This window comes from Corvus kubaryi, unplaced genomic scaffold (genome assembly GCF_017639235.1).
Source record: "Corvus kubaryi isolate FWS band 111438036 unplaced genomic scaffold, C.kubaryi_AGA036_p1.0 37284, whole genome shotgun sequence".
Classification (NCBI taxonomy): domain Eukaryota; kingdom Metazoa; phylum Chordata; class Aves; order Passeriformes; family Corvidae; genus Corvus; species Corvus kubaryi.
Genome location: NW_024581088.1, coordinates 405,676 through 428,412, shown reverse-complemented (window position 1 = coordinate 428,412; position 22,737 = coordinate 405,676). Strand labels below are relative to the sequence as shown.

The 22,737-nt window shown below is 51.9% G+C and overlaps 1 protein-coding gene across 1 annotated transcript; it reads left to right on the top strand.

Moving 5' to 3' along the window:
• Window positions 1-1,500: 1,500 nt before the first annotated feature.
• On the top strand, window positions 1,501-20,863 carry LOC121663511 (eosinophil peroxidase-like). The gene is made up of 13 exons (XM_042025838.1): window positions 1,501-1,633; window positions 2,818-2,911; window positions 4,037-4,212; window positions 6,172-6,292; window positions 7,859-7,988; window positions 9,022-9,228; window positions 10,469-10,784; window positions 13,035-13,195; window positions 14,579-14,825; window positions 15,245-15,415; window positions 17,416-17,653; window positions 18,610-18,824; window positions 19,957-20,863. The coding sequence occupies exons 1-13, from the start codon at window positions 1,561-1,563 to the stop codon at window positions 19,983-19,985; spliced, it is 2,178 nt and encodes a 725-aa protein (XP_041881772.1). The 5' UTR covers window positions 1,501-1,560; the 3' UTR covers window positions 19,986-20,863.
• Window positions 20,864-22,737: the final 1,874 nt, after the last annotated feature.

Sequence of the window (22,737 nt, the reverse complement as noted above, 5' to 3'; positions counted from 1 at the left end):
CTGCCCGTGCTCCAGACCAGCAGCTGGAGGCTGATGCCTGTTTGCCTGTTCATCCATCATCCCAATGCCTCCTCCTGCACAGGAAGAAGGAGCAGCTCTCGTGGACCCCCAGGGGACACGGGGCAGAGCACATCAGGAGTGGGATGGGGAGTGCTGGGCGCTGCAGTGTCTCCGGGGGTATAGAGATGAAGGCGTTGTTTCGACCTTTAGAAGTGGCAAAGGATGAAGAGCACCATGGGGGGAGGAACCTTGTCCCTGGAAGACACCCCCAGAAGGGCTCAAGACTCTCAAACCACCACAAAGTGGTCACATCTCCACCTTCAAAAATCCCGGGAAAGCTCCGGTGAAGCATCAGGCCGTGCATCCAGCCGCGAGCAAAAGAGCCTCCCCGGCGGGCACTGGGGCGGGGGGTGAGCGCTGTGCTGGCCTGGCCGCCCAGCGCAGGGCAGTTCCCGGAGCAGCCGCTGCTGATAAGGCCGGGCAGATAAAAGCGGGCGCGGAAGGGCCGCGGGGCGGGGGGAGGCGGCGGATCGCAGGTGAGAGCCCGGCCCGGGCTTTGCTCTCGTGGAGGGTTCGGTTCTGTGCCGGGGGTGGGACTGGGGAGCTGGGCTGAGCTCTGCGGTTCCCGCTGCTTCCACCCTCGGCTGGAGCGCGGTGCTGCTGTGGCCGGGGGCTCCTCCGCACGGACGGGGCCAGCTCGGCAGCTCCGGGTGCCTTTGAGGTGCGTCTGCCCACAGCTCGTTCTGGGCTCGTTCTGGGGGCTGATTGCTCGGGAGCAGCCTTGGGAGGCGAGTGGGTCAGCTTTGGGAGAAGCATCCCGAACATCTGTCAAACAGCTATTAAATACTTCCCGCTCCTTCTGCAGCCCAGCTAACGGAACAGCTAGGTAACAACGGAATAAATTCCCATTACAACAGAAATATAAATGCCGTGTTTTATAATTAGGGGGATAGAGTGATACCCAGCTCATGGCTGGCTTCACTCTGGCTCTACTGGGGAACACAAACAGCTCCCTCAGTGATTTTCATAGCAACGTTCTAAATATTGAAGTATTATTTCCTCCAAACTTTTGGTGTAACTTTTAATCTGAATATACTCAATCCCAGGCTCATCAGGAGTAAAGAGACTACAATCCTTACATGTTTTTATGTGACATCCTATGTGACATGACTACTTGCAAGGATTATTGGAATTTAAAGGCAGAGAAATGGAGGTGTAGAGGACCTGCTGTGCTGTCCTGGCTCTTCCCTCTTCCCCACCAGCTCTCCCTTCCACACTCTGTGTGCTGCCCTGGCAGCAGATTCTGCTCCCTTTTTGCTGCCCCCGAAGCCCCAGCCAGCACATTCCCACCAGTGCTGGGAGTCCCTGGGCCAGGAGGCTGCTCCCTTTCCACATGGCACTGACAGGACCTCCCAGGCAGTGCACTCCCTCCTGGAAGCGTTGCCTTGGAAGGGGATGCTCCATGAGCTCCCTTGACACATGCCATCCTCAACCTGGGCACGGACCTTCCTGGTGCATCCACATGTTCTTGGTCTTCTTCACTTGTGTTTCTTTGCAGGGATGAAGGCAGAAAGCTTCCTGGGGTCTCTGGTGATCCTCAGCCTGTTCCAGGCATCTGTATCCTCTTCCTACGGTATTGTCCATTCCTCAGGCTTTGCAGGTCGGGATTTTCTGAGTGGGAAAGACAAAGCTAAGTCTGGAAGAGCCTGAGTCACCCAGCAGTACAGCCCTGAAGAGGTGCCAGAAGGAGCACAGTTAGTACTGCCCGTGGCACCAATCTTGGCTCTTTCAGGTTTTTACCAGTTCACATCCCACCTGATCCCTTAAAATCAGGCAAAAGGAGATCAGTTCTCAGCACTGGTCCATTCCCATGGAACGAGGGTCTCCCTCCCTGTGCCAGCACCTGGGAGAGCTACAAGGGCCTGTGGAGTGTGCGGATGGGGCAGTCACTCGCCCTCTTCCAGCCCTGAATCACTGCTCCAAAACATATAGAGACCTCCACCTGTTAATTGACAATGTCAAATCCTTATGAAAAGCACATGCCTGGATTTTCATTTGTCTCAAATTGTGATCCAGGCAATAGTTTTTCTCATCCGGATTGTCCAAGAGCTGAAGTCTTGGCTGATCTGGGAAGATATTTAAAAGAAACTGGGGGGATTTGGGAGATATTTATCTCTTCTGTGCTATTTTCTGAAGTTTTCTTCTTCCCCAGAAGCTGTAGGAAAGTGCTGTCACTCAGAGAAGCCCTCAGGTCCTGTCCCTTCCCTTTCTGTGACCTACAGCCAGCATACGACGGAGATGAAATTCATTCTGGGAGCTCCCCCGAGGGCAGGAAGGGGAGCAGTTAAAGTGGCAGGAGGTTGCAGGAGGCACTGGGGAAAGCCGTGGGGAAATTGGGCTGTTTATAGAGTCAGAGAATCCCAGAATGGTTTGGGTTGGAAGGGACCTTAAAGTTCATCCCATTCCACCCCTGCCATGGGCAGGGACACCTCCCACTGTCCCAGGCTGCTCCAAGCCCCAATGTCCAGCCTGGCCTTGGGCACTGCCAGGGATCCAGGGGCAGCCACAGCTGCTCTGGGCAAGTGCTCTGCTGTGAAAGGGCAGGAGGGATGGTCCCTGCACCTCTCCCGGGGGCTGTTTGAAGCCTCCACTGATGGAGGGGCTCTCAGACTCCCCTGAGGAATATATTTATACACAGATCGCCAGAGAGTGAGCAGCACTTGCCTCCAGCGCTGTCGTGCCCAACCCCCGGGTGCTGGAGGCGCAGGAGGCTCCCTGCCAGCACCCTCACCTCTGCTCTTCCCTTTCGCTGCTCAGATGTGCCGCTGGAGCTGCCGGACGCGTCCCTGCTGAGCAGCGTGGCCGAGGCCCGGCAGCGGGTGGATGCTGCTTACAGGAGCACGCGGGACCGGTGAGAGCCGGGCTGGCTGTGGCACCTCCGTGTCCCCGTCCCTGTCCCCGTCTGTGTCCCCGTCCCTATCCCCGTCCCTATCCCCGTCTGTGTCCCCGTCCCTGTCCCCGTCCGTGTCCCCGTCCGTGTCCCCGTCCCCTCCTGCACCGCAGCTTCCCCCGCCTCTCCTCCCCGCAGCACGGGGACACCCCGGTGGGGAGCTCCGGGAGCACAGCGCTCTGACCTGCAGGATTTTGTCTGTTCACCCTGATTTTACACCAGTCTCTTGGGTCACCAAGATCTGCGACCTCCTCTGGGCTGCCCCTCCCAGCTCGGTTTTCACAGAATCACGGAACCGTGGAATGGTTTGGGTTGGAAGGGACTTTAAAGCTCATCCTGCTCCACCCCCTGCCATGGGCAGGGACACCTCCCACTGTCCCAGGCTGCTCCCAGCCCCAATGTCCAGCCTGGCCTTGGGCACTGCCAGGGATCCAGGGGCAGCCACAGCTGCTCTGGGCACCCTGTGCCAGGGCCTGCCCACCCTCACAGCAGCACCTGATGCTATTGCTGGGCTCTGTTCCACCCCTCAGGGTGGTCTGAGCAGGAGCTCTGAGTTGAGACCAGCACAGGCTTCTGCTTATTTCCAGTGGTTCCCTCCCTTGGATGCAGCAGACAGCTGGATGCTGCAGTGAGGATATTTTGTGGGACTCCCAGCCATGCTTTGGGAGTGTCCAGGTTCCTACCAGCCCATACCTGTCCTCTGCCAGCAGCCACACTCTGAATCCTCTCCCTGGCTTAGGGACCCCTCCAGCTGAGAGGAGGCTCCAGCAGCTTTAGGAGACATCTGAGGCCTCTGGACAGTGACAGATATTGATGATATCTGGATAACAGCTGAGTGAGATTTGGTGCCTCATGGATGTGAAGCCCTAAGATTTGCCTTCTGGCAGGTGGAGCTGGGCAGTTTCACAGACTCCTTTCCTCGAGTCCCCCTGCTGCTCTGTGGAGGGTGCTGGGAGCAGCCCTGGCCTCTCCCAGTGATTCTCCAGCAGTTCAGACTTGGGATGGGCCGTGCTTGTTGCTCAGGTGTGCAACTGCAGCATTCCTGGCCCTGCCCCATTTCAGATTTTGGTTTCTTGTCCCCTGTAGCATAAAGAAGAACCTGCAGAACAATGCCTTGACCCCAGCAGAGCTCCTGAGGTATTTCAAGCAGCCAGTGGAGGGGACACGAGCGGCCGTCCGGGCAGCGGATTATCTGCAGACCACCCTGAGTCTGCTCAAAGAGAGGCTGCGATGGGCTGTGAGGGGGGACTTCAACGTCACAGGTAGGGATCCCCCTTGCTGGGAGGAAGGCAGAGGAGAAAGACACAGGGTTTGGTCACTGGGGCTTGGGAGGAGGGAAGGAAAAGGTGTTGGGATGGGCTGTGACAAATCTCTCCTATGTGACTGCTGGGAGGCAAAGCTGAATTATTCTTCTGTGCTCTTTTTCCATCTTAAATACTACTTGGGGGTTTTTCAGTTAGTGAAAGTGTTTTGTGCACTTCCCTGGCTCTTTCTGCTGTATTGAGGTTCAGGTTCCAACGGGTCAAGGTGTGGAAGGCTTTGGCAGATGTTCCTGTGCTTGAGCAGGGAATGAGCTAACCCAGAGCTGACCCCCAGTAGCCTGACCCCAAGGAAGGCAGCTCTTCAGCCAGACCTCAGACAGCACCAAAGTCACGTCACCGACACGACACCGTCCAAACAGAGAATGGGGAGGTGTGAAAGGACATTTCGGTGTCTGTCTGGAGGAGCAACATCCTCTCTGAGATGGAGTCAGGCCAGGCCAGGCTGCTGAGAGAAGGTGGCAAATCAGGGCCAGTGAGAGGAACAGCTCAGGGACACACAGGAAGGACTCCTGCTGTATAAATATGAACTCATGGGGATCATGGAATGGTTTGGGTGGGAAGGGACCTTAAAGGCCATCCAGTCCCATCCCTGCTATGGGCGGGGACACCTCCCACACCTTCCACTATCCCAGGTTGCTCCAAGCCCTCTCCAGCCTGGCCTCAAACACTTTCCCAACATTACAGTAAAACACTGGCAGGACAAGACCCATCATGGGGTGCTCTGGCTTTGCTCCAGCACAGGATGACCTGGAAGGTGATGGCAGATCTGGCTGTGCTCAGCTCCAGCCTCTCCATCCAGGACTGATGCTCCAGTAACACTCCAGAGCTCTGCGAGGGCCACCTGGCTGCCACCTCTCACTCGCCTGCCCAGGGGCTTTTCAAACTGTGCTGTGACCCGGACTGTTGGTGGCAGCAGTGACCAGGAAACCTCTGAGGGATGGGACGTGCAGTGAGAGCAGCAAGAGCCAAGAGGGAGCATCTTCCCTACGGAGAGACAGACTGGGAGAGCTGGGGGTCAGCCTGGAGAAGAGAAAGCTCTGGGGAGACCTTAGAGCCCCTTCCAGTGACTAAAAGTGCTTATAAAAAAGAGGGAGAGGGTTTTTACATGGATAGATAGTGACAGGAAAAGAGGGAATGGTTTTAAACTAAAAGAGGAGACCTTTGGATTATATGTTTGGAAGAAATTCCTGGCTGTGAGGGTGCTGAGGCCCTGGCACAGGGTGCCCAGAGCAGCTGTGGCTGCCCCAGCCCTGGAAGTGTCCAAGGCTGGGTTGGAGAAACCTGGGATAGTGGAAGCTGTCCCTGCCCATGGCAGGGGTTGGAACGAGATGGTCTTTAAGGTCTCTCCAACCCAAACCATTCCATGATTCTGGGACTCTGTAAGACTTTTCTTGTTGAGCTCTGCCACTTAGCTCCCCTGCAAGGGGAGTGCACAGCAGAACACAGTGCCCCTGGGGAGCCCAGCCACAGGATGGTTCTCTTCCAGGCAGCTCCGAGCAGGGGTGACACACACTGGGAGCTGCTTCCAGGGGGAAAAACTTGTGACACCCCCTAGGATGGCTGTGGCTGTTTGCATTTTATGGGGGAGATAAAAAGGGAGAGGAGAGGAAGTGCCAATACTAGAAAACCGTTCTGCTGCTGCATGAGCCTAATGTGTGATTATAAATAAGATTTGACCACAGCTTTGCTGGGTTTGATGCTTTCCAAACCAGAAAAAGCATTTGCTGCTCAAAGAGCATGCTCGGCACATCTTCGAGCAGGACAATTTAAATGACAGCACACTGTGGTTGCGCAGATGATGAGGTTCAGTACAGGGGACAGGAAGGAAAACCTTCTCCCGAGCAAACCCAGCAGGGCCAGTGTGATCCTGGGTGTTTTTTCTCCCTTGTTCCCCGCCAGACTTGTTGACTCCTGCTCAGATGGAGATGATTTTCAAGGCCACTGGATGTGACCAGCAGGATAAGAAAATAAGTTGTGCTGCTTCTGGCTACAGAACCATCACTGGCGAGTGCAACAACAGGTGAGGGGCTATGTCAGCAAGAGGAGGGATGGATGGATGGATGGATGGATGGATGGATGGATGGAACAGGATGAGAGGAAGTGGCCTCAAGTTGTACCAGGGGAAGTTCAGGTTGGACATCAGGAGGAATTTCTTCCTGGAAGGGGTGGTTGGACATTGGAACTGCCCAGGGGGCTGGTGGAGTCCCCATCCCTGGAGGTGTCCAAGGAAGGAGTGCACATGGCACTCAGTGCTCCGGGCTGGTGATAAGGTTAATGTAAATGACTCTATGGATGGATGCATCCTCTGTAAGTGGAACTGGACCCACTTCCCCAGGGATGACCCACGCAGGCACCTTGGTATAGGATTTCACACCCCTCAGTATTTCCTAGTAATGTGTGGAGCTGTTAATTCCAGTCCTGTTTGGAAGGTTCCTGGTGATGTACCTGAACCAGCTCTTTGCCAAAGCAGGAGGAGCTCTCTTCTGGGGACAGACTTTGTCTGGCCCTGTCCCTTGGCAAGGTCTCCAAGGGTTTCTGACCTAAATCCATACTGGGCATGATGTAGCCATCCCCTTGCCTCACACTGTGTGTGGGAGGAATCTGGGCACATGGGCTGGGAGAGCACCTCCTGCACCTCCCACAGCTGGAATGGAGAATGTGGGAGACATGGGAAGCTGCTGAGCACGGAGTGTTTGAAAGGGACAGCTCAGAAACATCCCCTGTACGAACAGAGCTGGAAAGCTCCTGGGAGCAGCTCAGGCAGAGGAAGGAGCTCAGCCAGCTCTCCCTGCCCCGAGGTGCTTTATCCTTCAGGGGGCTGTGTAAGAACTAAGGAGAGACCTTCCTGCCTCCTTCCACTTCAGGGGGATGTGGGTTCTGCAATAAGGACAGGTCCATTATACCTGATCCAGACTTGAGGCCCTGGGGAAGGGGGGCTCAGCTGTGCTCTGTCTCTCCACTGCCCTGGGCAGTGCTGCACCCCTGTGGGTGAGAGGCCACCACAGAACACCCTTTGGACATGCACTCCAACGTAGAGTATTAGTACTCTGATAAGGTTTTAATGGTCTAATCAAACTACAGTCATAGAGTCACAAGCTGGTTTGTGTTGGAAGCAATTTTGGAAAGGTTTAAAGGTCATCCAGTCCAACCCCCTGCCATGGGCAGGGACATCTTCAGTAACGACCTTCAAAAGAACCAACAGCGCGGTAACCTCACAGTCCAAATCCCCCAATTTCTGTTCGACACTGTAGGTAATTCCAGTCCAAGGCTCTTCCCCTTTCTTTGGTGTTCAGCTTCCAGCTTTGTTTTCCAGCCACAGTTTGAGGTTGAGGACCCTTCTTCAGGCTGGATCAGGCTGGAGTTCTTGCCTGGGAGAAGCTGAGGCTTGGGGTGGATTATGAAAGGTCTTTTCCAACCTAAACAATTCTGATTATTGTTGTTATTAATGCTGAGGTTTACTGATAGCACCAAACCCATAGAGCTGCAGCAGTTCCCAAACCACAGCGTGCTCCCATTCCAAGGTCCATGTCTCTCCACATCCACAAGCTCTTGGCTCTGTTTGCTGTTTTCCCATTGCCCCTGACAGGAGGAACCCATCCCTAGGAGCCTCCAACAGAGCCCTGGCCAGGTGGCTGCCGGCAGAATATGAGGATGGCGTGTCCGTGCCCCGTGGGTGGACGGAAGGAAGGCGTTTCTCTGGATTCCCCCTTCCACTGGTAAAGTTTGTAACAGTCTCAGAATGCAGTGTCAGGGCCTAGGGATTGTCAGTTCTTGGACAGGCCACAGGCACCGAAGGGCTCCGCCAACAGCTGAAGTTGTTGATCAGGTTGGAGGAGCTTAAATTCACCAGCTTCAGGGTGATGGTCTGAGAATATCCAGGGAGATCTATTAGGAAAGCTTCCTAAGTCCCATGCCTTCAGGAAAAGCAAAGAAAAATTAATCTGATTGCTGCAGAATCACAGGAGGAATGCAGAATTACACAATATGTTCTTTTAAATTGAGTGCATTTAAGCCAAATTATTTTACTCACCTTTTTTGATTTGGTTTTTGGCAGTTTTTGTTTCCTGAAAAGCAATTATGGAGAGGATAAAGTGAGCCAGGGAATCCCCAGAACAAAAAATACACGGCCAGAAATGCTGTGTGGGGGTCCCTGGGTGGGTGAACTGCAGGGGTTGTGGCTCTTGTGGCACCTGGATGTGAGCATGGACACTTGATGTGGCTTCTGGTCGCTTGAGCTTGGTGCAACAACAGCTCTGATGAGGAGCTGGGGTTGTGTTCATGGATTTGTTGTACTTCCTAGCCCTCCTCCACAGCACAGTGTCCACTTTTTCTGTAGTAATACATGAACATGGGGGAACTGTGATGACTGGGGAAGGGATGAGAAGGGAGGAGAACTTTGAGATAACTTCCAGAAATTCCCAGGGACTCCTTTTTCCACACTTCTATTCAAAAAAAGTATTTTAAAATCTGTTTTGTATCTGTTTCCCAGGCTTGCTTAGCTGTTTCCCTAAGTCCATCAAGGGACAGTCTTGGCCTGGGGGCTCAGATCCCTGCCTAGAGCCAGAGCAGGGCAGTGCTCAGCGAAGGGCACTCGGTGATGGTGACACCTTCCTGTGCAGATAGATTTGGGGTTTTTTGTCTGCAAAGCACCAGAAGTGCCTTGGGAATTTTTGCTGATGACCCCGCAACTGGGTGCACCTGTTCATACAGGTCATTTCCCAGCAAGGTGTTCTGCCTCCATCCCTGCAGGTCCGACAAGTGTCCAACGAGATCGTCCGCTTCCCCCCGGAGCAGCTCCGGATGGACCAGCAGAGATCCCTCATGTTCATGCAGTGGGGCCAGTTTATTGACCACGATCTGGATTTCAGCCCAGAAACCCCAGCCAGATTCCCCTTCAGTGGTGGGACAGACTGTGACACCAGCTGTGCCAAGGAGCCTCCCTGCTTTCCCATTCAGGTACGGGCAGCCTCCTTCTTCCAGAGGAGGAAGGGACAGGGCATCTGCCTTCCAACCAGGAGACGCTGGTGGCTCTCCCGGCCCTTGGCCATGGAGGAGCATCCTCCCAGAACAGGCCAAGGAGGTCAGAGCACTCTGTGTGGTGGCAGTGCTGTGTTCCAAGGCTGTCCCTGGGTTTAGGCACAGACACAGCCTTTTCCAGGTTTCCAGGCATTTACCCATCTCCCTCAGCAAAGGTTTTTGTTTGGAGCTGTAGTGCAAAGGCAGCACGGGTGATGCCTGGAGAACAGGAAATGTCACAGACAGACACTGGGGAGTGTCAACAACCCAGAAAATCCATGGGACTTAAGTGCTCTGTGCACGGGACAAGGGAGTGCTGAGATCTCCCAGCAGTGCCTGCGGCATTAGCAGGAGTCACATCGTGGTCCCTGCTCCAGTAGATCACAGAATCATTTAGGTTGGAAAAGTCCTCCAGGACCATCGAGTCCACCCTGTGCCCAATCCCCACCTTGTCCCCAGCTCAGAGCACTCAGTGCCACCTCCAGCCCTTCCTTGGGCACCTCCAGGGATGGGCACTCCAAACCTCCCTGGGCAGCCCCTGCCAAGGCCTGAGCACCCTTTCCATGGGGAAATTCCTGCCGCTGTCCACCCTGAGCCTCCCCTGGCCCAGCCTGAGGCCGTTCCCTCTCCTCCTGGCCCTGTTCCCTGGCAGCAGAGCCCGACCCCCCCGGCTGCCCCCTCCTGTCAGGGACTTGTGCAGAGCCACAAGGTCCCCCCTGAGCCTCCTTTGCTCCAGATCATGTCCATGTCCCTCCTGCAGCCCTGCTCTCCTGCCTTTGAAGTTCTGCTGCAGCTCTGGCTCCCATGTGTTCCCCTAATTCCTCTCAAGGAAAAGTATGATGGGATGGAGCATCACTGAGTATTTGCCTGATATGCATTTGAGAATGCAGGCAGGGTCACAAGTTTTGGATGACAACTGTCTGTGGGGTAGACATGGAGATAAGAAAACTGAGCCTTAAAGATTCAATCCAATGTATTTATTTTCAGGGGAAAAACTTTAGGAATCCATAGGACTTTAGGAAAACCTAGGTGTCTCCAGGCTGTTTGGGACTTGGGTTCCTAAAGCAGCATCTCTGCTGTCAATCTGACCCTTCTTCTCAAGATTTATGCCCTGTGAGAGGGCTCCTGCCTGTCTCCATCTCCTGAGCCGCTGATGAATTTTCCTTTTCTCTATCTGCAGATCCCACCCAACGACCCCCGAATCACCAACAGGAGGGATTGCCTCCCTTTCTTCCGCTCAGCTCCCACCTGCACGCGGGGCAGGGCGATCCGGGAGCAGATCAACGCGCTGACCTCCTTCCTGGACGGCAGCGTCGTGTACGGCAGCGAGGTGGCCGTGGCCAAGCGGCTGCGGGACCGGAGCAGCCAGCGGGGCCTCCTGGCTGTGAACCAGAACTTCACAGACAGGGGCAGGGCGTACATGCCTTTCGGCCCCATGAGGAAGGAGCCCTGCCTCAAGGCCAGCGGGGCAGCTCGAATCCCTTGTTTTTTTGCAGGTGAGTTGGGTGCTGGCACCCCAAACCTGGAATCTGGGGCAGACAATTCCACCAGCTCCAGTTCACTTCTTTAGTTGCTTGCTTTTCTTATTTAAGTAGAAAATAGAATGGAGCAAAACATGAGAGACTGAGGCTGTGCTAGGTAGGAGGAAGGTATTCACCATCTCCAAGTCTTCTTTGTCAGGATAAACCTGGAGTGAAGGTGTCCCATCCACGCTCAGCAGCTCTGGTGCAGGGCCCGAAGTGACCTAGGGACCAGTGCCATGATGGAGCTGAGCAGGCACAGCAATGGCAGCCTGGCCTGGAGGCCATGGCTGGTCCGTACTTGTCATTCCATGGGTGCCTCTATCCCAGCAGGAAGGGAACAGCTGTGTAACTACTGTGCTGGGGCACAGCAGGAAACATTTGTATGTCCCTGCTGCACTGTGAGAGGAGCTTGGATCCCAGCTGGAATGAGCATGAGGCCAATACCAGACCAAGGTGGCCTTTTAGGGTGTGTTCCCACCACTGTGAAGGCTGAGGGAGCACTGGGAGCACTCCAGCCATCAGGACACCCTCCTGCTACGTTTACCCTTTGTCAAGCTTTTGATATCCCCTTGACCCCTTCTTCAACCCAAAATAATTCCTCTGGTCCTGGGCACAGGCTCCCAAAGCCAGACAGGCTCCCAAAGCCAAGCCTTCCCTCCAGCCAAATCCCTGCACAGCCACCTCCCTCTTCCCCACCGCTGTCCTTTGCCACGTTCTGTCACAGAGACAGAGCTGACCTCACGGATCCTTAGCACTATTCCCTTCTCCTGGTCCTGCTACTGAGGACCAGGATGTTGCCATGAGCCTGTGGGACCCCAGAGAGGGATGTTTCTGATACAACTCATGAATTAGTGTCTCACTTCCTGGCCTATTTCTTTTGGAGAGCAGGACTTCCCGGCTGGCTCCTGCTGGCTCTGAACACGCCAGGCTGCTTGTGGCACTGCTGGAGAAAGCTTGAGGGCACAACAGATCTCATCAGCTGTGGAGCTGCTTTCTACTCCCTTGGCCCCCTTCACATCTGGCTGGAGTTCCTCTGAACATCCCCATGCTCCTTGCAACCCATCAGCTCCCTCCTCTGAAGCTCATGGTGTTTCATGCTCCCTCCAGGCTCCCACAGCCTTCCACCTGCCCATGGGTCATTCCGTGTGTTCACCTGCTCCCCCAGTCCCGTGAAGGTCTCTCCTTGGTGAGGACCATGCAGGACCTGTGGCCAAAGGCATGTGCCCAGTGAGAAGCAGAGCAGCCAGGAGTATCAGGTGCTTCCCAGGAGGGGCTTCTGGCCCCATGGGCTCTCAGTGAGGAGCAGTTCCTGTTCCATAGCTGGAACAGACCCATCAATTCTTTTACAGTCATCAGTTCAGGCTGTTTTGGCAGCGTCTTTGAAAATCCAGTGCCTTATTTGTGCCTTTTCCGGTCCCTGAGAACTGGGGGAGTTTTACACGTGCAGTTGCCTCACAGGGCTCAGCGTTTCCTCCCAGAGCTCTGCTGGAAGCTCTGGCTGGATGCATTCTGCTCATGGAAACCTCACAGTGCTGCTTTTGTTCCTCCTTCCGCAGTCCCTCACAGGCAGCCTTTGAGAGTGGATGAAAAGGGCTCCGTGCCAAGTGCAGGAGCAAATGCCTCTATTTATTGTGGGACAAAGGGGCTGAATACAACATGTTTACTTTTCTCTGAGTGCTTGTCTATACTCTCATCACCTGCTTGCTCTTGGGTTTCCTGCCCCAGATGTTTGAAGAAGGATTTGATATTTCATTGTGATGCTGTTTGTAATTTATTCCTGCAAGTTGACTCATTTTGCTTTTCCTTTTACTCCCCAGAGAGACTGTGACTGTCACCTTGCTTTGGCCACAGTTTCAGCTGGTTTGAAGGAGGCCTTCTGACTTTCAGAGCTCCTTGGGCCATCTTGACTTCCCTCTTCCCGTTTGCATTTCAAGCTCTGAGACCAAATGTCTCTGATATGGAATCCTGGAGAACACCTCCTTGTATTTAACTTTTTAAGTTGATGCTCCCAGGCCTTCACTGAAACCTTCCCCACCTCTCTGCGATTCTCAGCACAGCTGTGACCTGTCCAACCCGGTGCTGCCCAATCCTTGGTTTCCTTCTCCTCCTCTGTGTTTCTTACCCATTTCCTTCACAACACAAATATTGAGACATCTAAAAATTCCCCTGTGCTCGCTTCCCAGTATGACATTCCCACTCCAGTGCCGTATGTGCCCCTCCCAGGTGACACCCGTGCGAGTGAGATGCTGGAGCTGGCCTGCATGCACACACTCTTCGTGCGGGAGCACAACCGCCTGGCTGGAAAGCTGAAGAGCCTCAATCCCCACTGGAATGATGAGAGGCTCTACCAGGAGGCACGAAAGATCCTGGGAGCCATGATCCAGGTACCAGCCACCATCCCACCTGCCCTGGCTCTGCCTGCAGTCTCACAAGGTTCACGGGTTAGGCTGTGCTAGTGTGGGGTGGTGAAAGGGTGCAGGATTTTGGGGTGAAAGGACCAAATTCTTTCTACCAGCCCCTTTTGACCAAAGCAAAACCACAGAGATACCTGAAATGACAAACACAGAGGGGTCCTCCTGAAACTTTGATGTCCCTCTACTGTTAAATTTACAAAGTGCTTGATGAAATTTTTAATGGCACATTTTTGTTTGAGGAACAGGCAAAAAAATCAGAGGGGAAGTTTTTTAACCAGTGTTTCGTACCTGATAAAGATGGTACTGGAAATCTGGATTAAAACTCCTCTGGGTTGTGAATCTCCTCCTCTCAATGATTCCCTGCCTATGGCAGGGGGTTGGAATGAGATCTTGAAGGTCCCTTCCAACCCAAACCATTCTGGGATTCTGTGAAGAAGCCCCATGTGCTGGTGGGTGCAGCCAGTCATGGTGTCTCCTTGGGACTGGGCTGCACCCCAGACTTGACCCTGAATGGGATCCTGGGGTCACACAAACACCTCTGTGCTTGGGAAGCACCTCCCGAGGTCTCTTGTCCAGCCTCCAGTTTGGAGCAGGAATGGCCTCAAAGCCAGATGAGGTTTTACAGCTGGCAGGAAAGGCTGGATCCTATGAGAGAAAGGGACATGGGGTTTCCAAAGGCACTGCACCTCCTTTGAAACCTGTCTTCTGAGCTGGCTTAACAAAAAATAAAAAGCAGGAATATCAAAATGTTTATGTTTTTATGCTGTCAATTTAAATATTATTGTATTGCTGAAAAACCATGCTGGGCAAGGCAAACACTCGAAGGATTGTCCTTAAAAGTATCATCTCCATCATTGTGTTTACATCAATGATTTCATCTTCATGCAGTTTTCAGACAATCCATTTTCTCCTACTGACACAGAATTTGATTTTTTTTTCAATTATATTGTGCTGCCTTCTCAATATCCCAGAGAGACATGAGAGCAGGACTGGAAATTTCTGCTGTGGGAGGACTCAGGAGCTGCCCGTGGGTGGTGTTACCCCTGTTATCTGCCAATGTTATCTGTGCCATCTGAGGCACACAAGGTGCAGTTCTGCCTGCCTGCTGGGAATGGTGACAAGGAGGCAACATTTGGGAGGATTTGGCAGCCTTTTATCTTCACAGAATCACAGAACCAATTAGGTTGGAGAAGACCTCTAAGATCATTGAGTCCAACCCATTATTATGTTGCTCTCACCTGCCAGAGCGTGGTGGCAGAGAGAACATGAACAACAACTTTGCTTCCACAGAAACTGATGGCACAGAAACTGATGAAGACATTAACAGTGCATCCTTTCCTTGTTCCCCCCTAGATCATAACCTACAGGGACTACCTGCCTCTCCTGTTGGGATGCAGGTTCCGGAGGTTCATTCCTCGCTACCGGGGCTACAAGGAGTCTGTGGATCCTCGGATATCCAACGTCTTCACCTTGGCTTTTCGCTTTGCTCATGCTGCAGTCCCCCCAACTGTTGGCCGCTTAAATGAAAATTACAGACCCATAACTCCTGAAATTCAACTCAGAACCTCCTTCTTTGCTGTCTGGAGGATCATTCAAGAAGGTAAATCCTTTCTTGCAGCTCTGCAGTATGGATTTATTTCATTCATCCTTTTTTGCCCTCTCTGGATGAGCTCCAAATTTAAAAGCATTTTGCATTAAATGTATTAAATGGCCTTTACTACCAGCCAGAGCTTTCCCAACAGAACTGTTCCCTGTAGTCAAGGGCAGCCCATCATGTTACAAAATGGTCTGATTGCTTAATTGCTGTGGCCTCCAAGAACATTATTCAAAGTATTTTCTTCTTAATTCTTTAAGCGCAAGAAAATTGATTCTCAGGTAGTAGAAGCTTATCATTAAATATAAGCTGTGCTCACCTCTCTGGGGCCTCTTACACACACACCAGCCTCCCTGCACTGCTCACACGTCCCTGCTTCAGGTGGAATTGATCCCAGTTTCCCTGTGGATGGGATTTCTCTGCAGGAGGGATTGATCCATATCTCCGGAGCCTCATGGCCAACCAGGCCAAGCTGATGACACAGCAGCAGATGGTGGTGAGCGAGCTCCGGGATCGGCTGTTTGAGCAGGTTGAAAGGATTGGGTTTGATTTAGCTGCCCTCAACATGCAGCGCAGCCGAGATCATGGCCTTCCAGGTAAGTCAGCTGTAGGAGCAGAGCTTACAAAGGAAAACAAGTGGAAATCAGGCGTTTTTGTGATTAAACATTGAGAAACTTCTCCAGCCCATGCTTGGCTGAAATTACTCAGGAGTTGGATTCAGTGATCCTTATGAGTCTCTTCCAGCGCAGGACATTCGGTGATTCTATGGTGCTCTTTCCCAAACCTTTTCCTTGTTTCTGAACAACCACAGGTAAGTGGGTGGAGGCTGAGCACTGAAGGCACAGCCTGGCTGAAGCTGCAGGAGACACGTGGAGGCAGGAGAACACGGGGCATTGCACAGACCAGAGTCTGGTGTTCAGTGACTGACTCATTTCTATTTTATTGGTAAAATAGCTCAGCAACAAGTTTGCAGGAGTGGAATTAGGGCTGTAAGTCCCCTGTGACTTCTCTGCAACCATCTGTAGTCCACACATGACTGGAAGAGCAGATTCCAATATGTAAAGAAAATCTCATTATAATGTCTCTATTAAATCTGTGTCCCAGAAAAAAAAAAAAAAACAACAAACAACCAAGCATGTCAGAACCACTCTCAGGGCTCTGCAAAACCAGTGTAATGGCATTGCAAGATGGTCTTGAGAAATAGGTTGTTGATGGGACTTCAGAGCTGGCTCCTGGGTGGGTCCTTGTCCAACAGTGTCATTAGGCTGATGTAAGTGCTCGGAGCTGCTGTGTCAGCAACATCGTGAGGGATGCAACAGGGCTCCTGTTTGGAACTGGGATGAAAACTGAGCTGGATCCACGGGTTTTAAGCCCAGTCAAAGGCTTTGCGGTACATCCAGGTGCATCATTAACTCACAGAATTTCTCTGCCTTGGTCACAACAGAAGGTTGTGATTTTTTCCATGCTTTGTTGAGGAACACCATGATGCAAAACCTGATGGGAACCACAAATCCTGAGTTTCCAGACCTAACATGGTGGGAGTGACATGTATTTCTAGTGAATTTGAAAAGACCTAGCTTTAGGTCTCAACCCACCAATGAGTGCTGCTGTACTCCTTTATATTAGACATCCATTAAGGTGGTGATGGCATAGCAAGGTCAAAAACCCTCCCTAATTAATTTTCTGATTAAGAAAATTCTCTGTGTCCTGGAATTGTTTGACAGTGGTGTCATCCAGGCACCATATGGTGTGTCTTTTTCTCCTAATTCTCCCTGGTCTTTAGACAGAAGACAGTAGGTTTGGATTGGATATCAGGAAAAAATTCTTTCCTGTGAGGGTGGGCAGGCCCTGGCACAGGGTGCCCAGAGCAGCTGTGGCTGCCCCTGGATCCCTGGCAGTGCCCAAGGCCAGGCTGGACACTGGGGCTTGGAGCAGCCTGGGACAGTGAGAGGTGTCCCTGCCCATGGAAGGGGGTTGGAATGAGATGAGCTTTATTATCCCTTCCAACTCAAATCATTCCATGATTCCATGACATCCTGCTCACAGCAGAGGGGTTTGCTGCAGCATCATCTCATCTCCTCCACCAAGATGTAGAATTATGCACCATTTGTGGCCCAGTGGATTTTTGGCTGTTTGCAGTCCAGAAAAATTAGTCCAGCTGGCAAAGTCTGGTGGCTAAAGTAACTTGGGCTGTGTGGAGTGGGTGGCTTGTCCCCACGGCTGGACAGGGACCAGCTGTGGGGAAGCACTTGGTCATCCTCCTGTTATGGAGAGAGGGGTCATCAACATCTTGTCCAGGTTCATTTTCAGTGAAGGCAACGTCAGTTGCATCCCTGCTGAGTGGAGCAGAACATTGCTGGAAGGTGGTGGAACAACTCCCACCTGCAAAGACACGGCTCTCCCTAAACAGGAGAAAGGCCAGGCAGGAGGAACTGGCTCTGAGGAACGGGAAGTCAGTAGCGTTAACAGAAATACAGAAAAATGTTTTAAACATTTTGGGACCCTGTAGGTCTCTTTGCAAAAGAGAGGGAAAAATCTTTCCAGGAGGGGGTGGCACATTAGTGCTCTATCTGCTCTGACATCCAACTACTTGCAGGTTACAACTCCTGGAGACGATTCTGTGGGCTCTCACAGCCCACTGGAGTGAAGTCACTTGGTCGAGTGTTGCGGAATCATAAGCTGGCAAAGAAGTTCCTGCAGCTCTATGGGACACCGAAGAACATTGACATCTGGATTGGGGCCCTTGCAGAGCCCTTTGTGAATGGAGGCCGAGTTGGGCCCCTCATGGCTTGTCTCATTGGTACCCAGTTCAGGAACGTTCGTGATGGGGACAGGTAAGAGGGGAGCTGGGTACACCAACCTCAAAGTACAGGGAGGCTGGAGTTTATGCAGATTTCTTCACACAGATCTGAAAACCACTCCAGTTGTTTGTTGCCTTTTTTTCAGTACTCCTTCAAAAGTTTCTTTCTCTTTGTAGTGATGTGCTTATTCCCCATCTGATGGTTGAGATCCTGCGCTAAGATCCCTTCCCAGTGAAGTGATGTCTCACTATTTCTTCTTCCCAGCCCAGTTCTGAACTGGAACCCTCTGCTCTGACACGTGGCAGGGCTTGGTCTTTGCTTGTGGTGGATGTGGTGGGTTGGGGTTTTCTTGTCAGCCAAAATCACTTCAGCAATGCTGAGGTTTCAACACACCTGAATTCCTCCTTCTTCTCCTTGAGGTTGCTCAGGGGCTTCAGGTGCAGCAGTGAATTACGTTCCCCATCTAAAGCTGAATTTATGAAGCAAGATCCCTGTACCTGCCAGCAATATTGCCTGAAAATGGGATCACAGCCCATGTTTCTGGGAAACGATTGTGCTGAGAGAGACACCAGGATGGGGGGCTTAGAGGCAAACAGTCTGCTGCATGTCTAGAAATCCTGTCTTTATGGCAGGAAATGAACCCTTTTCTAAAAAATTGAGTAATTATAGGTCTTGTTCCAACATGGCAATCATGTGGCTGTAATCCCAGCCTGTGCACAGTCTATGCAGCCTTTCCCATTTGAAAGAGGGTGCCTGTGCCTCATCTGAGGGCAATTCATTCAATTGCAGCTTTGTTACATGTCCATGGCCAAAAGAAAAGCAAGGCAATTATCCAACTGGTGAGTCAGGGCTCTCAATTTAAATAACAGAAATTCAAATTTGTTATTGGCAGAAGAAGTTAGTGTTAATGGGAAATAATATTGTGGGAGTCATGAATGTGAAGAAGGCAGAAGGCAAAAATCTGTTGTGTCTTTTTCTTTCTCCTGCAGGTTCTGGTGGCAGAACCCTGGGGTTTTCACTCCTCGCCAGCGCTGTTCACTGGCCAGAATCTCCTTGTCAAGAATAATATGTGACAACACCGGCATCACTAAAGTATCAAGGAATATCTTTCGGGCTAACAGATACCCCCGTGACTTTGTGAGCTGCAGTCAGATCCCAAAGCTGGACCTCAGACCCTGGAAGTCATCGAGCACTGAGGAGCAAGGTATGATCTGCAAACAGCAGCAGATCCTGCCTGCACACCCCTGAGAAAGCCAGACCCTGTGGTTTAAAACTGAGCTGCCTGACATGGGGCTGGACCTGTGTGCCAGGTACAGCTTTAGATGCTCCACTTCACCAGGTGTACTCAGAGTAGCTCCTGCAAAACGCAGATTTTTTGGCAGACCAAGCCAAGTGCCCTATTCTGGGAATTTTTTTAACAAGGACAGGCTGAGGGAGCCGGGGCTGCCCAGCCTCGAGAGGAGCCCCAGCTGAGAGGGGCCCTCAGCCCTGGCTGTCCCTGGCTGCAGGGAGGGCTCAGGGCAGGGCCCGGGCTCTGCTCCGGGGCCCGGCAGCGGCACCAGAGCACCGGGCAGGGCCTGAGCCCAGCAATTGCCCTGCACAGGAGGCAGAACTGCTGCCCTGGGCAGGGCCCAGCCCTGAACAGGCTGCCCAGGGAGGGGCTGGAGTCTCCCTCAGCGGGGATATTGCAGAGCCCTCTGGGCACAATCCTGTGCCCTGTGCTCTGGGATGGCCCTGCCTGAGCAGGGAGGCGGCACCAGGGACCCTCTGGGGTCCCCTCCAGCCTGGCCCAGCCTGGGATTTTTTTCTGATTAATAGACTTTCCATTTAGCCCTTCACTGTTGATGCCAGGGTTTCCTGCCTGGGAAACAATGCCCAGACTGAGGAGGCTGCTCTGTCTGTTGAGATGCTGTTTGTCAGCACATCCTTGTAAGGCCAAAAGCAACTCAGCATTTGAAAAGGAATTCCCAGTCTACTGAAGGGTTTCTGGTTTTGATCTCTGCTTGTAGAGTTGTTGCCTATATTTACACTATTTCTCTCAGATGCCTTCAGGATTTGTAAAATTTTTGAGGTCTAATTCCTTCCAAAATACTCCCTGAAATCCGTGGGAAGTAGATGCAGGGAAGAGTGGCTCTCCCCGGGAAGGGCAGGCTGTTCCAGTGCCTTTTCCTAACAGAACATCCTTCCTTTCCTGACAGTCAGGTCCTGCCACACTCTCATAATACCAGTTTTTGATCCCTCTTTTCCAGCTTAACCTGTGGAAACAAATCACAAAAGGTATAAGGGAGCTAAGGCAGGTTCTTTTCTGTTAACACAAAGCTTTTTATCTCCTCTAGAAAAAGATTCTGGTGACTTTAAATGCTGAACATTGAGGATTTCCCAGATGTCCAGACTCGGGAAGCTGCTGAGGTGGATTATTAATTTTTACTGTGTTTATGCTTTTACTGCCTGCAATGTTTGAGCACGGTTCTGTCATTTGCTCAGCTTGATTTGCATGAAGCCTTTACAGTGGGATGGAGCCCAGGAATGAAAGAACTTCATGAAGAGATGCCCCAGATCTGTGCAATCACTCAGTATCACAAAGCCAAGTGAAATGAGTTATCCAGAGGCTGATCCCAAATCACACCAGCTGCTGGCTTAGGCCATAGAACCACACAATGCTTCACCAAGATTTACTGTCAAACACGTTTTGGACCTTACTTTTAAAATTTTCAGCCCCCACAGAATGCTCCAGGACATTGCAATGACAGCTGATTTTTGTTCTCAGATTTTTTTGTTTGAAAGAAATAAATCCTTCAATTTCCAGAGAAAATTTACTAAGGGCAAGATGCCTCAGAGAGAAGCAGAAATAGTTGTCCTGCACCCAAACACACTGTCCTAAAATGCTCTGTGCCAGGTTTTGCTCCAGCATGGAAGGAAAAATTTGCCACATGGAAGAGAGTTTTCTCACCACTATTTCCCATATTCCAGAATGCCCAAAACTTCCTCTGATGTGACAGAAACCTGTGACAAGTTATTCCTGAAGCCTGGCACGAGCCAGCATGACTCACCACTGGACTGTAGAGCTGTGGGGTGTGGCCTGGTAAAGATAAGAACAGTCTGAACATACAAGAAAGTAACAACTATTCTGGTTTCAATCCAGGTTTTTCCCTTTTTCTGAAAGGGATCAAACCCACTTTCTCCTCCCTCTGTAGCCTGCTATATTCCTGTTTATTGCTTAATAAATTGCAATTTTGGGCTGAGGCCAAGATGTTCTTTGCGCTTTGTAAAAGGTGCAGCAACCACAGGTAGATTTTCTCTGGGAATATTGGGAAAAGGCAGTTCCTGAAGCGGTGTGTCATTAAAGAAAGAAGGTATTTCTTGCTGCAGCCTCTGACCGTAACTCCAGTGTGATGCAGAACTATGAAAGTCAGCACTGATGGGTGGGAGGTGTTGACTGGGCTGCCCCAGTCTCTGCAGCTCTGGTTTTCCACTCCTGGTTGTCTAACGGTGACACAGCCCCGTGTCTGCCCAGCCCCTCGGGGACAGAGCATCCTTCACTACCTGTTGTCTTCAGCAATTCCCCTCTGGGGGAGGACGTGACTGGCTCAAATCACCCACAACCCCTCTGTGTGCACTAAGCACAGACACCTGATTTTTTGTATTTTAGCCAAGATGAAATTTGGACAATTTGATTAACTTTATCAACTTGATCAAACACTTGCAATGCTGGCACAGCAGCATAGGGACTGTCCATAGGGTGCCTGGCATGTGCCTGCCTTGGCCAGTGGAGCTCCTGAGGTGGAGGATGCATCCTGCAGGAGCTGGGATGGGATGGTTTACCTTGATCAACCTCTGCTGCTGATTTCAGAAGCGCAGCTCTCTCTCTCATCTCTGTTGAATCTTCTCATTCACTTTGTTTCCCACCTGCAGCCTCACCCAGCTGTTTCTGCTCAGACCTGGATGTCCGACCCAAGTTCATCCTGTCAGGTCCTTCTCCCAGTGCCAACTCAATTTTTCCTTGGTGGATGCCCACCAAGGTGGCCAGTGGGCTGCAGCACATGGTGATTTCAGTCTCTCTAAGGAATAGCTGTGAAGGTGAACACTTCCCAGAGGCCCACAGGACAAGAAGATGCAGGTTACAAAAAGGGAAATAACCTTTAGACAAAGACAAACGTTATTCCCTGGGATAGGGTGTGGTGCAGACACAGGGATGAGAGAGATCTTGGGATCTCCAGCCTTGGGTATTCTCCCAGACTGTGTAGGCCTTGAGCAAGCTCTCTGGATTTGCTGTTAACCCTGCTCCGAGTAGCTGGTTGGCCTGCAGATCTCTTGGTGCCCTTTCCCCCTTCAGTCCTGTGATTTACAGTGATAAACTGTTTTACTTCCTAGCCAGAGTTCACTGGCTGGACTCTAAACTAACCCTTGGATGCAAGCCCTGCAGCCCAGCCCAGGTTCCAGTCTGTTGCGCTCTCTTCTGTCAGGGCTGTCTGGATACCACAGAAGTCTTCATGAGCCAGAAGACCTTTTCTTGTAAAACCTCTTCTCCTGTAATTACAAGCACTTCCAGCCATATCTTTGCTCATAAATTGGTCTCCGAAGCTAATTTGTGCCTTGTAAAACTGAGGGTTACATGGATTCATCATGGAGCTGCAGTCAGAGCATCATAAACACTTTCCTCAGTCTTGATGATCTTTCTCTAATATATTTACCCTGGAATCCCTCTGAAGGTTTTAGTATCAAAGTTAATGCCTCTAAGTGAGTAGTAGGTGATGAATTCCCTTTTGGCCCATTCACCCTTTGGTGGCTGGTGACCAATGTGGTCCTTGGCCAGACCCAACACTTTGCCCTTTGATAACTTATCATAGAGACATGGACTATCCTGAGCTGGAAGGGACCCACAAGGATCATCCAGTCCAGCTCCTGTCCCTGCACAGACACCCCAACAACCCCACCCTGGGCATCCCTGGCAGCGCTGTCCAAACGCTCCTGGAGCTCTGGCAGCCTCGGGGCCGTGCCCATTCCCTGGGGAGCCTGGGCAGTGCCCAGCAGCCTCTGGGGGAAGAACCTTTCCCTGACCTCCAGCTAAACCCCCAAACACAGCTTCAGCTGTTCCCTCTCCCTGGTTACCAGAGAGA

Coding starts and splice junctions, on each gene's coding strand:
- LOC121663511 (XM_042025838.1), top strand. CDS start 1,561: ATGAAGGCAGAAAGCTTCCTGGGGTCTCTGGTGATCCTCAGCCTGTTC. Junction 2,912..4,036: donor TACAGGAGCACGCGGGACCG/GTGAGAGCCGGG, acceptor TGTCCCCTGTAG/CATAAAGAAGAACCTGCAGA. Junction 10,785..13,034: donor AATCCCTTGTTTTTTTGCAG/GTGAGTTGGGTG, acceptor TGCCCCTCCCAG/GTGACACCCGTGCGAGTGAG.